Source organism: Salmo trutta, chromosome 7, assembly GCF_901001165.1.
Source record: "Salmo trutta chromosome 7, fSalTru1.1, whole genome shotgun sequence".
NCBI lineage: Eukaryota > Metazoa > Chordata > Actinopteri > Salmoniformes > Salmonidae > Salmo > Salmo trutta.
In genome coordinates, this window is record NC_042963.1 from 55744306 (window position 1) to 55760827 (window position 16522).

The 16522-nt window shown below is 45.2% G+C and overlaps 1 protein-coding gene across 4 annotated transcripts in view; it reads left to right on the forward strand.

Annotated features, from left to right (window-relative positions):
• The first annotated feature begins 1156 nt into the window (after positions 1-1156).
• The window catches only part of LOC115196569 (anoctamin-3), a 112785-nt gene continuing 97419 nt past the window's right edge, over positions 1157-16522 (forward strand). For all 4 annotated transcript variants that reach the window (XM_029757409.1, XM_029757410.1, XM_029757411.1 and 1 more), the window contains exon 1: positions 1157-1436. In XM_029757409.1, coding sequence (XP_029613269.1) covers positions 1391-1436 — 46 coding nt within the window. In that variant the 5' untranslated portion in view covers positions 1157-1390. The remainder of the gene's footprint in view (positions 1437-16522) is intronic.

Here is a 16522-nt window from a genome sequence, read left to right on the forward strand (position 1 = left end):
AGTCAGGACACCCCCCGGGTAATGCTGCCAGTCAGGACACCCCCCGGGTAATGCTGCCAGTCAGGACACCCCCCGGGTAATGCTGCCAGTCAGGACACACCCCAGGTAATGCTGCCAGTCAGGACACCCCCCGGGTAATGCTGCCAGTCAGGACACCCCCCAGGTAATGCTGCCAGTCAGGACACCCCCCAGGTAATGCTGCCAGTCAGGACACCCCCCGGGTAATGCTGCCAGTCAGGACACCCCCCGGGTAATGCTGCCAGTCAGGACACCCCCCGGGTAATGCTGCCAGTCAGGACACCCCCCGGGTAATGCTGCCAGTCAGGACACCCCCCAGGTAATGCTGCCAGTCAGGACACCCCCCCAGGTAATGCTGCCAGTCAGGACACCCCCCCAGGTAATGCTGCCAGTCAGGACACCCCCCGGGTAATGCTGCCAGTCAGGACACCCCCCGGGTAATGCTGCCAGTCAGGACACCCCCCCCCCCAGGTAATGCTGCCAATCAGGACACCCCCCGGGTAATGCTGCCAGTCAAGACACCCCCCCCCCCCCAGGTAATGCTGCCAGTCAGGACACTCCCACCCCCCCAGGTAATGCTGCCAGTCAGGACACCCCCCGGGTAATGCTGCCAGTCAGGACACCCCCACCCCCCCAGGTAATGCTGCCAGTCAGGACACCCCCCGGGTAATGCTGCCAGTCAGGACACCCCCAATCCCCCCAGGTAATGCTGCCAGTCAGGACACCCCCCCCCCCCAGGTAATGCTGCCAGTCAGGACACCCCCCCAGGTAATGCTGCCAGTCAGGACACCCCCCCCCCAGGCAATGCTGCCAGTCAGGACACCACCCCCCCAGGTAATGCTGCCAGTCAGGACACCCCCCCCAGGTAATGCTGCCAGTCAGGACACCCCCCCAGGTAATGCTGCCAGTCAGGACAGACAATTAGTCGATGATATTTTATCAAGGAGAATGGATATTATGGGTTTTTTTTTATATATATTTTCAAAAGTCTGGTCGTTTACAGAAAAGAAGCAGTGGCTTAAATTCAGAACCAGGTTCGTTGTGCGCGGAGAGGAGGGCGGAGAGGAGGGACAATGGGGCCATCACGGGACCTCCCCTCCGGTCCGTTACCATGACAACAGCCACGGATGGGGAGCAGCATGTGGAGGGAGGAGAGGAGATCAGTACAGGTGTTGATGGGATTTCTGCATGGCTTTATTCATGCTTGCTGTGATGACTGTAGGCTACTGGACGTAGATAACAGCTGTCAGCAGAACACCACCTACGCAAACTCACCATAGTTTCCCATCTATTCGGTAACCTTGCTTTTCGGGAATACGGAGCGTATAATTTAATTTACGGTGGAAATAATTATCAACAACCAAACGGTAATATGGTCCATCACTCGGTATCCACACAGTCCTTCAAGCAGCAAAACGGTTAGTAGTTATGAGTGTGTTTTTAGTTTCGTCTTGATTTAGTCGTGTTACTTTTTAATGTGATGGTGGAAGTAGACTTTTTTTTTTGTACCTTGTTTACTAGTTTGGGAATTGTGTTTTTCTGGAATGACGAGCTGTCACGAGTGTGCACCTCTGATTTATTTCCCCCCCGTGCGTGCGCGCGCTATGATAGCAGGGTCTCCCTGAAACGGGTGACACCGAGATAGTGCAGGCTGTTCTCTACAGTCTGAAATCATGTAAGGATATTAGGCAATTTGTTGTCATTTTACCATTTTGAAATGAATTGACTTTTGACGAAAAGTCACATTTCTATTGATGCAACATGATATTGATGAGCCAGGCTAAATAAACCCAAATAGCACCCTTTTTGTTTTCTCTGCGTGCGCCAAATACTGTAATAGCCTATAATGTGGGCTGGCACAGAACCTCCACATTGCAGCCACATTGATCGGTAGTTTCACACTTGTTTTCATAGCCGATCGGCACTCTATTCCCTATGTAGAGCACTACCTTTGACTGGAGCACACTACCTGGGTCTAGGTAGGTAGCCTGTAGAGCACTACCTGGGTCTAGGTAGGTAGCCTGTAGAGCACTACCTGGGTCTAGGTAGGTAGCCTGTAGAGCACTACCTGGGTCTAGGTAGGTAGCCTGTAGAGCACTACCTGGGTCTAGGTAAGTAGCCTGTAGACCACTACCTGGGTCTAGGTAGGTAGCCTATAGAGCACTACCTGGGTCTAGATAGGTAGCCTGTAGAGCACTACCTGGGTCTAGGTAGGCAGCCTGTAGAGCACTACCTGGGTCTAGGTAGGTAGCCTGTAGAGCACTACCTGGGTCTAGAGATTCACAAGAATTAGGGCTACATGCCTTGCTCAAAGGGCACAGACAGATTTATTTTCACCTAGTCTGCTCGGGGATTCGAACCAGTCCCCTTTCGGGTATTTCCCTAAACGCTCGTAACCGCTAGGCTACCTACCTAGACCCAGGTAGTGCTCTACAGGCTACCTACCTAGACCCAGGTAGTGCTCTACAGGCTACCTACCTCTGGATAGGAGTGTCTGGTAAATGACTCAAATATAAAGCCTCTCTGTGATAATTCAGAGCCAATACCTTGAGTGGTGCTCCTAGTAAAACCACACACAGCATGTTATCATCCACAGGCTTCAAATGGTACAGTGAGGGGAAAAAGTATTTGATCCCCTGCTGATTTTGTACGTTTGCCCACTGACAAAGAAAGGATCAGTCTATAATTTTAATGGTAGGTTTATTTGAACAGTGAGAGACAGAATAACAACAACAAAATCTAGAAAAACGCATGTCAAAAATGTTATAAATTGGTTTGCATTTTAATGAGGGAAATAAGTATTTGACCCCCTCTCAATCAGAAAGATTTCTGGCTCCCAGGTGTCTTTTATTCAGGTAACGAGCTGAGATTAGGAGCACACTCTTAAAGGGAGTGCTCCTAATCTCAGTTTGTTACCTGTAAAAAAGACACCTGTCCACAGAAGCAATCAATCAGATTCCAAACTCTCCACCATGGCCAAGACCAAAGAGCTCTCCAAGGATGTCAGGGAAAAGATTGTAGACCTACACAAGGCTGGAATGGGCTACAAGACCATCGCCTAGCAGCTTGATGAGAAGGTGACAACAGTTGGTGCGATTATTCGCAAATGGAAGAAACACAAAAGAACTGTCAATATCCCTCGGCCTGGGGCTCCATGCAAGATCTCACCTCGTGGAGTTGCAATGATCATGAGAACGGTGAGGAATCAGCCCAGAACTACACGGGAGGATCTTGTCAATGATCTCAAGGCAGCTGGGACCATAGTCACCAAGAAAACAATTGGTAACACACTACGCCGTGAAGGACTGAAATCCTGCAGCGCCCGCAAGGTCCCCCTGCTCAAGAAAGCACATATACATGCCCGTCTGAAGTTTGCCAGTGAACATCTGAATGATTCAGAGGACAACTGGGGGAAAGTGTTGTGGTCAGAAGAGACCAAAATGGAGCTCTTTGGCATCAACTCAACTCGCCGTGTTTGGAGAAGGAGGAATGCTGCCTATGACCCCAAGAACACCATCCCCACCATCCAACATGGAGTTGGAAACATTATGCTTTGGGGGTGTTTTTCTGCTAAGGGGACAGGACAACTTCACCGCATCAAAGGGACGATGGACAGGGCCATGTATTGTCAAATCTTGGGTGAGAACGTCCTTCCCTCAGCCAGGGCATAGAAAATGGGTCGTGGATGGGCATTCCAGCATGACAATGACCCAAAACACACGGCCAAGGCAACAAAGGAGTGGCTCAAGAAGAAGCACATTAAGGTTCTAGAGTGGCCTAGCCAGTCTCCAGACCTTAATCCCATAGAAAATCTGTGGAGGGAGCTGAAGGTTCGAGTTGCCAAACGTCAGCCTCGAAACCTTAATGACTTGGAGAAGATCTGCAAAGAGGAGTGGGACAAAATCCCTCCTGAGATGTGTGCAACCTGGTGGCTAACTACAAGAAACGTCTGACCTCTGTGATTGCCAACAAGGGTTTTGCCACCAAATACTAAGTCATGTTTTGCAGAGGGGTCAAATACTTATTTCCCTCATTAAAATGCAAATCATTTTATAACATTTTTGACATGCGTTTTTCTGGAATTCTTTTGTTGTTATTCTGTCTCTCACTGTTCAAATAAACCTACTATTAAAATTATAGACTGATCATTTCTTTGTCAGTGGGCAAACATACAAAATCAGCAGGGGATCAAATACTTTTTTCCCTCACTGTACCCTCTTCCCCCATAGAGCTGTGGTCAAATGGCAGGCCTGTCAGTGTCCTATAGGCATTTAACATGTAACATTTGACCATGTTTAAGAGTGGAGACTGCCAAGATCAGTCTAGATAAAGCTTGTGCTATACAGACACAGCTCACATCTCTCTATTGATCTGTAAGTCTCTCTATTGATCTGTAAGTCTCTCTATTGATATATTGGTTTGTCAATCTCTCTATTGATCTGGCTGACAGGTGCTGTCTGAGGAGTAATGAATGTTCTATCTGGCTGATGACCTCTCAGCAGAGAGGATGTATTATTACCCTGTGCTTAGTAGGGAATGAGGAGCTGTTGTTTATGAGGTGTGTGTGTGTGTGGTAATGTATCAGAGATACTGTGTGTGTCTAAAATGTTTAATCTTTTGGCTGCAATGTGGAGGTTCTGTGCCAGCCCACATTATAGGCTATTACAGTATTTGGTGTTTTATTTGTTTACTTTAAACATTTCCATGTGTGTGTTGTTTGTGTCGCACTGCTTTGCTTTATCTTGGCCAGATCGCGGGTTGTAAATGAGAACTTGTTCTCAACTGGCCTACCTGGTTAAATAAAGGTGAAATAAATGAACGAACAAACACATGCAGTGGTAGTGTCATAGTCTGCAGGCATATGACTGAATTGTATGCTGTTACAAGATTATCTTGGCATTTCTGTTGTAGCAAGGGTTCACCGGCTGTCCCCATAGGAGAACCCCTTTGAAAAATCAATTTTGGTTCCAGGTAGAACCCTTTTGGTTCTTGATGGAACCGATTCCAAAAAAGGGTTCTACCTGGAATCAAAAAGGGTTCTACCTGGAATCAAAATTGTTTTTTTTAAAGGGGTTCTACCTGGAATTAAAAAGGGTTCTACCTGGAATCAAAATTGATTTTTTTAAAGGGGTTCTACCTGGAATCAAAAAGGGTTCTACCTGGAATTAAAAAGGGTTCTACCTGGAATCAAAAAGGGTTCTACCTGGAATCAAAAAGGGTTCTACCTGGAATTAAAAAGGGTTCTACCTGGAATTAAAAGGGTTCTACCTGGAATCAAAAAGGGTTCTACCTGGAATCAAAAAGGGTTCTACCTGGAATTAAAAAGGGTTCTACCTGGAATCAAAAAGGGTTCTACCTGGAATCAAAAAGGGTTCTACTATGGAGACAGCCGCAGAGACCTTTTGGAAGCCTTTTTTCTGAGAGTGTAGTCCTGTACCATGTTATGCTGATTCCCAGTAGTCCTGTACCATGTTATGTTGTTATGCTGATTCCCTGTAGTCCTGTACCATGTTATGTTGTTATGCTGATTCTCTGTAGTCCTGTACCATGTTATGTTGTTATGCTGATTCCCAGTAGTCCTGTACCATGTTATGCTGATTCCCAGTAGTCCTGTACCATGTTATGTTGTTATGCTGATTCCCAGTAGTCCTGTACCATGTTATGCTGATTCCCAGTAGTCCTGTACCATGTTATGTTGTTATGCTGATTCCCAGTAGTCCTGTACCATGCTATGTTGTTATGCTGATTCCCAGTAGTCCTGTACCATGTTATGCTGATTCCCAGTAGTCCTGCACCATGTTATGTTGTTATGCTGATTCCCTGTAGTCCTGTACCATGTTATGTTGTTATGCTGATTCCCAGTAGTCCTGTACCATGTTATGCTGATTCCCAGTAGTCCTGTACCATGTTATGCTGATTCCCTGTAGTCCTGTACCATGTTATGCTGATTCCCTGTAGTCCTGTACCATGTTATGCTGATTCCCAGTAGTCCTGTACCATGTTATGTTGTTATGCTGATTCTCTGTAGTCCTGTACCATGTTATGTTGTTATGCTGATTCCCAGTAGTCCTGTACCATGTTATGTTGTTATGCTGATTCCCTGTAGTCCTGCACCATGTTATGTTGTTATGCTGATTCCCTGTAGTCCTGTACCATGTTATGCTGATTCTCTGTAGTCCTGTACCATGTTATGTTGTTATGCTGATTCCCTGTAGTCCTGTACCATGTTATGCTGATTCTCTGTAGTCCTGTACCATGTTATGTTGTTATGCTGATTTCCAGTAGTCCTGTACCATGTTATGTTGTTATGCTGATTCCCAGTAGTCCTGTACCATGTTATGTTGTTATGCTGATTCCCAGTAGTCCTGTACCATGTTATGCTGATTCCCAGTAGTCCTGCACCATGTTATGCTGATTCTCTGTAGTCCTGTACCATGTTATGCTGATTCCCTGTAGTCCTGTACCATGTTATGTTGTTATGCTGATTCCCAGTAGTCCTGTACCATGTTATGTTGTTATGCTGATTTCCAGTAGTCCTGTACCATGTTATGCTGATTCCCAGTAGTCCTGTACCATGTTATGTTGTTATGCTGATTCCCAGTAGTCCTGTACCATGTTATGTTGTTATGCTGATTCCCTGTAGTCCTGTACCATGTTATGCTGATTCCCTGTAGTCCTGCACCATGTTATGTTGTTATGCTGATTCCCAGTAGTCCTGTACCATGTTATGTTGTTATGCTGATTCCCAGTAGTCCTGTACCATGTTATGCTGATTCCCAGTAGTCCTGTACCATGTTATGTTGTTATGCTGATTCCCAGTAGTCCTGTACCATGTTATGCTGATTCCCAGTTGTCCTGTACCATGTTATGTTGTTATGCTGATTCCCAGTAGTCCTGTACCATGTTATGCTGATTCCCAGTAGTCCTGCACCATGTTATGCTGATTCCCAGTAGTCCTGCACCATGTTATGCTGATTCCCAGTAGTCCTGTACCATGTTATGCTGATTCCCAGTAGTCCTGTACCATGTTATGTTGTTATGCTGATTCCCAGTAGTCCTGCACCATGTTATGTTGTTATGCTGATTCCCAGTAGTCCTGTACCATGTTATGCTGATTCCCAGTAGTCCTGTACCATGTTATGTTGTTATGCTGATTCCCAGTAGTCCTGCACCATGTTATGTTGTTATGCTGATTCCCAGTAGTCCTGCACCATGTTATGCTGATTCCCAGTAGTCCTGTACCATGTTATGTTGTTATGCTGATTTCCAGTAGTCCTGTACCATGTTATGTTGTTATGCTGATTCCCAGTAGTCCTGCACCATGTTATGCTGATTCCCAGTAGTCCTGTACCATGTTATGTTGTTATGCTGATTCCCAGTAGTCCTGTACCATGTTATGCTGATTCCCAGTAGTCCTGTACCATGTTATGTTGTTATGCTGATTCCCAGTAGTCCTGCACCATGTTATGCTGATTTCCAGTAGTCCTGTACCATGTTATGCTGATTCCCAGTAGTCCTGTACCATGTTATGTTGTTATGCTGATTCCCAGTAGTCCTGCACCATGTTATGTTGTTATGCTGATTCCCAGTAGTCCTGCACCATGTTATGCTGTTATGCTGATTTCCAGTAGTCCTGTACCATGTTATGTTGTTATGCTGATTCCCAGTAGTCCTGCACCATGTTATGCTGATTCCCAGTAGTCCTGTACCATGTTATGCTGATTCCCAGTAGTCCTGTACCATGTTATGCTGATTCCCAGTAGTCCTGTACCATGTTATGTTGTTATGCTGATTCCCAGTAGTCCTGTACCATGTTATGTTGTTATGCTGATTCCCAGTAGTCCTGTACCATGTTATGCTGATTCCCAGTAGTCCTGTACCATGTTATGTTGTTATGCTGATTCCCAGTAGTCCTGTACCATGTTATGTTGTTATGCTGATTCCCAGTAGTCCTGTACCATGTTATGCTGATTCCCAGGAGTCCTGTACCATGTTATGCTGATTCCCAGTAGTCCTGTACCATGTTATGCTGATTCCCAGTAGTCCTGTACCATGTTATGTTGTTATGCTGATTCTCTGTAGTCCTGTACCATGTTATGCTGATTCCCAGTAGTCCTGTACCATGTTATGCTGATTCCCAGTAGTCCTGTACCATGTTATGTTGTTATGCTGATTCCCAGTAGTCCTGTACCATGTTATGTTGTTATGCTGATTCCCAGTAGTCCTGTACCATGTTATGCTGATTCCCAGTAGTCCTGTACCATGTTATGCTGATTCCCAGTAGTCCTGTACCATGTTATGTTGTTATGCTGATTCCCTGTAGTCCTGTACCATGTTATGCTGATTCCCTGTAGTCCTGTACCATGTTATGTTGTTATGCTGATTCCCAGTAGTCCTGTACCATGTTATGTTGTTATGCTGATTCCCAGTAGTCCTGTACCATGTTATGTTGTTATGCTGATTCCCAGTAGTCCTGTACCATGTTATGCTGATTCCCTGTAGTCCTGTACCATGTTATGTTGTTATGCTGATTCCCAGTAGTCCTGTACCATGTTATGTTGTTATGCTGATTCCCAGTAGTCCTGCACCATGTTATGCTGATTCCCAGTAGTCCTGTACCATGTTATGTTGTTATGCTGATTCCCAGTAGTCCTGTACCATGTTATGCTGATTCCCAGTAGTCCTGCACCATGTTATGCTGATTCCCAGTAGTCCTGTACCATGTTATGTTGTTATGCTGATTCCCAGTAGTCCTGTACCATGTTATGCTGATTCCCAGTAGTCCTGTACCATGTTATGCTGATTCCCAGTAGTCCTGCACCATGTTATGTTGTTATGCTGATTCCCAGTAGTCCTGTACCATGTTATGTTGTTATGCTGATTCCCAGTAGTCCTGCACCATGTTATGCTGATTCCCTGTAGTCCTGTACCATGTTATGTTGTTATGCTGATTCCCAGTAGTCCTGTACCATGTTATGCTGATTCCCAGTAGTCCTGCACCATGTTATGTTGTTATGCTGATTCCCAGTAGTCCTGTACCATGTTATGTTGTTATGCTGATTTCCAGTAGTCCTGCACCATGTTATGCTGATTCCCTGTAGTCCTGTACCATGTTATGTTGTTATGCTGATTCCCAGTAGTCCTGTACCATGTTATGCTGATTCCCAGTAGTCCTGTACCATGTTATGATGATTCCCAGTAGTCCTGTACCATGTTATGTTGTTATGCTGATTCCCAGTAGTCCTGTACCATGTTATGCTGATTTCCAGTAGTCCTGTACCATGTTATGTTGTTATGCTGATTCCCAGTAGTCCTGTACCATGTTATGCTGATTCCCAGTAGTCCTGTACCATGTTATGCTGATTCCCAGTAGTCCTGTACCATGTTATGTTGTTATGCTGATTCCCAGTAGTCCTGTACCATGTTATGTTGTTATGCTGATTCCCAGTAATCCTGTACCATGTTATGTTGTTATGCTGATTCCCAGTAGTCCTGCACCATGTTATGCTGATTCCCAGTAGTCCTGTACCATGTTATGCTGATTCCCAGTAATCCTGTACCATGTTATGTTGTTATGCTGATTCCCAGTAGTCCTGTACCATGTTATGCTGATTTCCAGTAGTCCTGTACCATGTTATGTTGTTATGCTGATTCCCAGTAGTCCTGTACCATGTTATGTTGTTATGCTGATTCCCAGTAGTCCTGTACCATGTTATGCTGATTCCCAGTAGTCCTGTACCATGTTATGTTGTTATGCTGATTCCCAGTAGTCCTGTACCATGTTAAACTGATTCCCAGTAGTCCTATACCATGTTAAGCTGATTCCCAGTAGTCCTGTACCATGTTATGCTGATTCCCAGTAGTCCTGTACCATGTTATGCTGATTCCCAGTAATCCTGTACCATGTTATGTTGTTATTCTGATTCCCAGTAGTCCTGTACCATGTTATGCTGATTCCCAGTAGTCCTGTACCATGTTATGTTGTTATGCTGATTCCCTGTAGTCCTGTACCATGTTATGCTGATTCCCTGTAGTCCTGTACCATGTTATGCTGATTCCCAGTAGTCCTGCACCATGTTATGTTGTTATGCTGATTCCCAGTAGTCCTGTACCATGTTATGTTGTTATGCTGATTCCCTGTAGTCCTGTACCATGTTATGCTGATTCCCTGTAGTCCTGTACCATGTTATGTTGTTATGCTGATTCCCAGTAGTCCTGTACCATGTTATGCTGATTCCCAGTAGTCCTGCACCATGTTATGTTGTTATGCTGATTCCCAGTAGTCCTGTACCATGTTATGCTGATTCCCTGTAGTCCTGTACCATGTTATGTTGTTATGCTGATTCCCAGTAGTCCTGTACCATGTTATGTTGTTATACTGATTCCCAGTAGTCCTGTACCATGTTATGCTGATTCCCAGTAGTCCTGTACCATGTTATGTTGTTATGCTGATTCCCAGTAGTCCTGTACCATGTTATGCTGATTTCCAGTAGTCCTGTACCATGTTATGTTGTTATGCTGATTCCCAGTAGTCCTGTACCATGTTATGTTGTTATGCTGATTTCCAGTAGTCCTGTACCATGTTATGTTGTTATGCTGATTCCCAGTAGTCCTGTACCATGTTATGTTGTTATGCTGATTCCCAGTAGTCCTGTACCATGTTATGTTGTTATGCTGATTTCCAGTAGTCCTGTACCATGTTATGTTGTTATGCTGATTCCCAGTAGTCCTGTACCATGTTATGTTGTTATGCTGATTCCCAGTAGTCCTGTACCATGTTATGTTGTTATGCTGATTCCCAGTAGTCCTGCACCATGTTATGTTGTTATGCTGATTCCCAGTAGTCCTGTACCATGTTATGTTGTTATGCTGATTCCCTGTAGTCCTGTACCATGTTATGTTGTTATGCTGATTCCCAGTAGTCCTGCACCATGTTATGCTGATTCCCAGTAGTCCTGTACCATGTTATGCTGATTCCCAGTAGTCCTGTACCATGTTATGTTGTTATGCTGATTCCCAGTAGTCCTGCACCATGTTATGCTGATTCCCAGTAGTCCTGTACCATGTTATGTTGTTATGCTGATTCCCAGTAGTCCTGTACCATGTTATGTTGTTATGCTGATTCCCAGTAGTCCTGTACCATGTTATGTTGTTATGCTGATTCCCAGTAGTCCTGCACCATGTTATGTTGTTATCATGACAGCTGAAGCGTCACATTGAAGCCAATCAAACCATCACTTCCCTCCATTCTCCTAAGACAGGCTGTCCATCTCTGCTGACACGTTGGCAGACTTGATTTATATCTTATTATACACACACGGGAGTCCTGAGTTCTTCACACACACACACACACACACACACACACACACACACACACACACACACACACACACACACACACACACACACACACACACACGGGAGTCCTGAGTTCTTCCCTCCCTCACACACACACACACACACACACACACACACACACACACACACACACACACACACACACACACACACGGGAGTCCTGAGTTCCTCACTCCCACACACACACACACACACACACACACACACACACACACACACACACACACACACACACACACACACACACACACGGGAGTCCTGAGTTCCTCACTCCCACACACACACACACACACACACACACACACACACACACACACACACACACACACACACACACACACACACACACACACACACACACACACCATATAGTGTTTTTATGTGGTGAATAAGCTGCTGTAGGGATGAGGGATGATAGGTGCACTATGGATGAGGCCAAACAGTGCAGTTCACCTGAGACACACACACACACACAAGTTAATTTTGGCACTTTTCTTTTTTTAGATTTAGCCTAGTCTTATTAATGTTAACTAAAATGTAATTAAGTCTTAAGTCTTAGTCCCATTTTTGTCATTTGAATAATGATTTATTATAGTTATTGTCAAAATGATGAAAACAGAAAGCCATTTCATTTTAGTCACTTTTATTTAACTAGGCAAGTCAGTTAAGAACAAATTCTTATTTTCAATGACGGCCTAGGAACAGTGAGTTAACTGCCTTGTTCAGGGGGCAGAACGACAGATTTGTACCTTGTCAGCTCGGGGATTCGATCTTGCAACCTTTCGGTTACTAGTCCAACGCCCCGCTCACATTTGTATTGCCTCATTAGCCTATAGTAAACACAAATCACTAGCTTCCATGTGCACAAACATACACTGAACAAAAAAATATTAAACGCAACATGCAACAATTTCAAAAGATTTGACTGAGTTACAGTTAATTTAAGGAAATCAGTCTATTGAAATGAATGTATTAGGTCCTAATGTGTTTGTCACAGATACAGATGAAAAAGGTAAGAGGATCAGAAAAGCAGTCGGTATCACAGCAGGCCACCTGTGCTGTTATGTAACGACAACTGGAGAGATGGTTGAGAGAGAGAGTAGGAGAGAGAGAGACATCAGATGGAGAGAAATACAGATGGTAATAGTTGGGTGTAGTCTGCTGTCTGTATGTTTTTACAATGATCAGATGTTCACAGTGTTCTTTTGGCTTACGTTTTACAGTCTGTTACCGACCTGGTATTTACCTAGTAATTACATGACTCAGTGTTGTATGATAATTAACTCCGTTTTATTCTTAGGTACTAGATCAGCTTTTATACTGCAGATTGTAGCTTATCTCTATCTACATTATCTACATTTCCAATCCACCTCCATATATATATTTTTTAAATACACTACATGACCAAAAGTATGTGCTTGTCGATAATAATAACAAAGCAAAAACATGTATTTTTAGAATTTTTTGCTAATAAAAAAAACAAGAACTGAAATATCACATTTATATAAGTATTCAGACCCTTTACTCAGTACTTTGTTGAAGCACCTTTTGGCAGCGATTACAGCCTTGAGTCTTCTTGGGTATGACGCTACAAGCTTGGCACACCTGTATTTGGGGAATTTCTCCCATTCTTCTCTGCAGATCCTCTCAAGCTCTGTCAGGTTGGATGTGGAACGTCGCTGCACAGTTATTTTCAGGTCTCTCCAGAGATGTTCGATCGGGTTCAAGTCCGGGCTCTGGCTGGGCCACTCAAGAACATTCAGAGACTTGTCCCGAAGCCACTCCTGCTTTGTCTTGGCTGTGTGCTTAGGGTCGTTGTCCTGTTGGAAGGTGAATCTTCACCCCAGTCTGAGGTCCTGAGTGCTCTGGAGCAGGTTTTCATAAAGGATCTCTCTCTGTACTTTGCTCTGTTCATCTTTCCCTCGATCCTGACAAGTCTCCCAGTCCCTGCCGCTGAAAATCCCTTCAGCATGATGCTGCCACCACCATGCTTCACCGTAGGGATGGTGCCACCACCATGCTTCACCGTAGGGATGCTGCCACCACCATGCTTCACCGTAGGGATGGGGCCACCACCATGCTTCACCGTAGGGATGGTGCCACCACCATGCTTCACCGTAGGGATGGTGCCACCACCATGCTTCACCGTAGGGATGGTGTCACCACCATGCTTCACCGTAGGGATGGTGCCACCACCATGCTTCACCGTAGGGATGCTGCCACCACCATGCTTCACCGTAGGGATGCTGCCACCACCATGCTTCACCGTAGGGATGCTGCCACCACCATGCTTCACCGTAGGGATGCTGCCACCACCATGCTTCACCGTAGGGATGGTGCCACCACCATGCTTCACCGTAGGGATGGTGCCACCACCATGCTTCACCGTAGGGATGGTGCCACCACCATGCTTCACCGTAGGGATGGTGCCACCACCATGCTTCACCGTAGGGATGGTGCCACCACCATGCTTCACCGTAGGGATGATGCCACCACCATGCTTCACCGTAGGGATGCTGCCACCACCATGCTTCACCGTAGGGATGGTGCCACCACCATGCTTCACCGTAGGGATGCTGCCACCACCATGCTTCACCGTAGGGATGGTGCCACCACCATGCTTCACCGTAGGGATGGTGCCACCACCATGCTTCACCGTAGGGATGCTGCCACCACCATGCTTCACCGTAGGGACGTTGCCAGGTTTCCTCCAGATGTGACGCATAATATTGGTTTCATCAGAACAGAGAATCTTGTTTCTCATGGTCTAAGAGTCTTTAGGTGCCTTTTGGTAAACTCCAAATGGGCTGTCATTTGCCTTTTACTGAAGATTGGCTTCCGTCTACCATAAAGGCCTGATTGGTGGAGTGCTGCAGAGATTGTTGTCCTTCTGGAAGGGTCTCCCATCTCCACAGAGGAACTCTAGAGCTCTGTCAGAGTGACCATCGGGTTCTTGGTCACCTCCCTGACCAAGGCCCTTCTCTCCCGATTGCGTAGTTTGGCCTGGCGCCCATTTCTAGGAAGAGTCTTGCTGGTTCCAAACTTCTTCCATTTTAAAAATGATGGAGGCCACTGTGTTCTTGGGGACCTTCGGTGCCGCAGCAATTTTTGTTGATACCCTTCTTCATATCTGTGCCTCGACACAATCCATTTTCTGAGCTCTACAGACAATTCCATCGACCTCATGGCTTGGTACTAAAACAAACCCCTCCGTCTTTATTTCTCCTTTCAGATTTACAACAAATGTGTGAAACGTCTTGGGTGGGAGGGGGGCTTAGAGGCTTTGAGTGTTTTTAAAGCTCTAATTCAAAGAAATGCAATTATCAACTGAAGTCAAGATTTAGTTTTAGTAGCTAGACATTTCACACTAATGACGCCTGAACACCCCTCTGTGAACCTAACAGATGGTGTGGGTCCAAAATGGCACCCCCTAAGCACTAATCAGGGAATACGGTGCCAATTTTGGGACGTAGCCTGTGTTCTTTGATATGTTGCCAAGCAGAGAGAGGGAAACGCATTGATTGCTTAGAAACCGCTTCTGCGGGAGAAGCCCTGGGGCTTCACCTCAGTCTGGGCTCTGAGCAATAATTATAGGCAGCACTGCAGTTTTGGGGGTTTGGCTGTGTGTTACATTTTTTTATCTTACGTTTACATGTTTCAGAGACAGCAACGTGTGGATGAATTAATCAATTATACAATCCATTTAACTTGTTTTTTTTTAAACTACATAACAACCTAATGATAATTAATTTATTTAAATGTTACATTTCTAAACAAGAAGCAGCCTAGGTCTATCTGCGTTCACAAAACAGGTGAATGCATATTCATGAGGAGTGTGTACATGCATTGAATTATTGAGCTTGTTTTGCCTGATTTCATGTGGCTACAGATCTGTTTCCCTTCCATTTGGGACTGATTTTTATTGTACAGATCAAAAATTTGCATAGAAGAAGCTTATTTTAGAAAAATGGGCGGTAATGACATCATTCGTGAAGCAAGAGGGGGGCGGCTTGTCAGAGCCCTATTCAGACACAGTCAGTTCGCTGAGGCAATAAGTTTGACATTGTCACGTCCTGGCCAGTATAAGGGTTAATTGTTATTGTAGTTTGGTCAGGACGTGGCAGAGGGTATGGCCGGGGTGGCCCGTCTGCCCCGAGCTGCCGGGGTGGCCCGTCTGCCCCGAGCTGCCGGGGTGGCCCGTCTGCCCGGAACTGCCAGAACCGGAGCCACCTCCAGATATAGGTGGGTTGGGGAGGGGGGGTGTAGCACAGTGCCGTCGTTGACGGCAGCCACCCTCCCTTCCCTCCCTTTAGTTTAGCGGGATTTTTTGTTTGGGGTTTTTGTTTTTTCTTGAGGTGCTTCCGGGGTTAGCACCTTTGGGGGGGGGGGGGGGGGGGGTACTGTCACGTCCTGGCCAGTATAAGGGTTAATTGGTATTGTAGTTTGGTCAGGACGTGGCAGAGGGTATTCGTTTTATGGTATTCGGGGTGGTGTGTTTGTTGTAGGGGATTTGATTTGTTTATTCCGGGGTTTTTGGCACTGTTCCTTGTTATGTATGTCTATGATTGATCTAGCTGTTGTATGTCTATGTGTGGTCAATTGGGGATGGGACTCTCAATTGAAGGCAGGTGTTGTCCATTGGCCTTTGATTGAGAGTCCCATATATTAGGGTGTGTTTGTATGTGTCTTTTGTGGGAGATTGTTTGTGTGCACTGCGTTTGTTTGAGCCTGCCACACTGTTGCCGTTGTGAGTATTGTTTTGTTTCAAGTGGATACCTTACATGTTTTATCAGTAATAAACATGAGTGTCCACAATCCCGCTGCATTTTGGTCCTCCTTTCCTCAACACGACGAAATGCGTGACAGACGTTTTCAACTAAATTCACACAAGCCGGGAAGATCGGGTCACGGAAGCCGTCTTTCTCCTTTTGCAGCCAAGCCTGATTTCAAGCAGTAACGACACAGTTTACTTTTAAAGTAGGCTGTCATTGTAAATAAGAACTTGCTCTTAACTGACTTGCCTAGTTAAATAAAAGTTAATAAAAAATTTAAAAAATTAAATAGTTAAATATTAAATAAAAATGTAATTATTATTAGAGCTAGATTATATGTCATAGTCAGTCAATTCCATTACACTCAAAACACA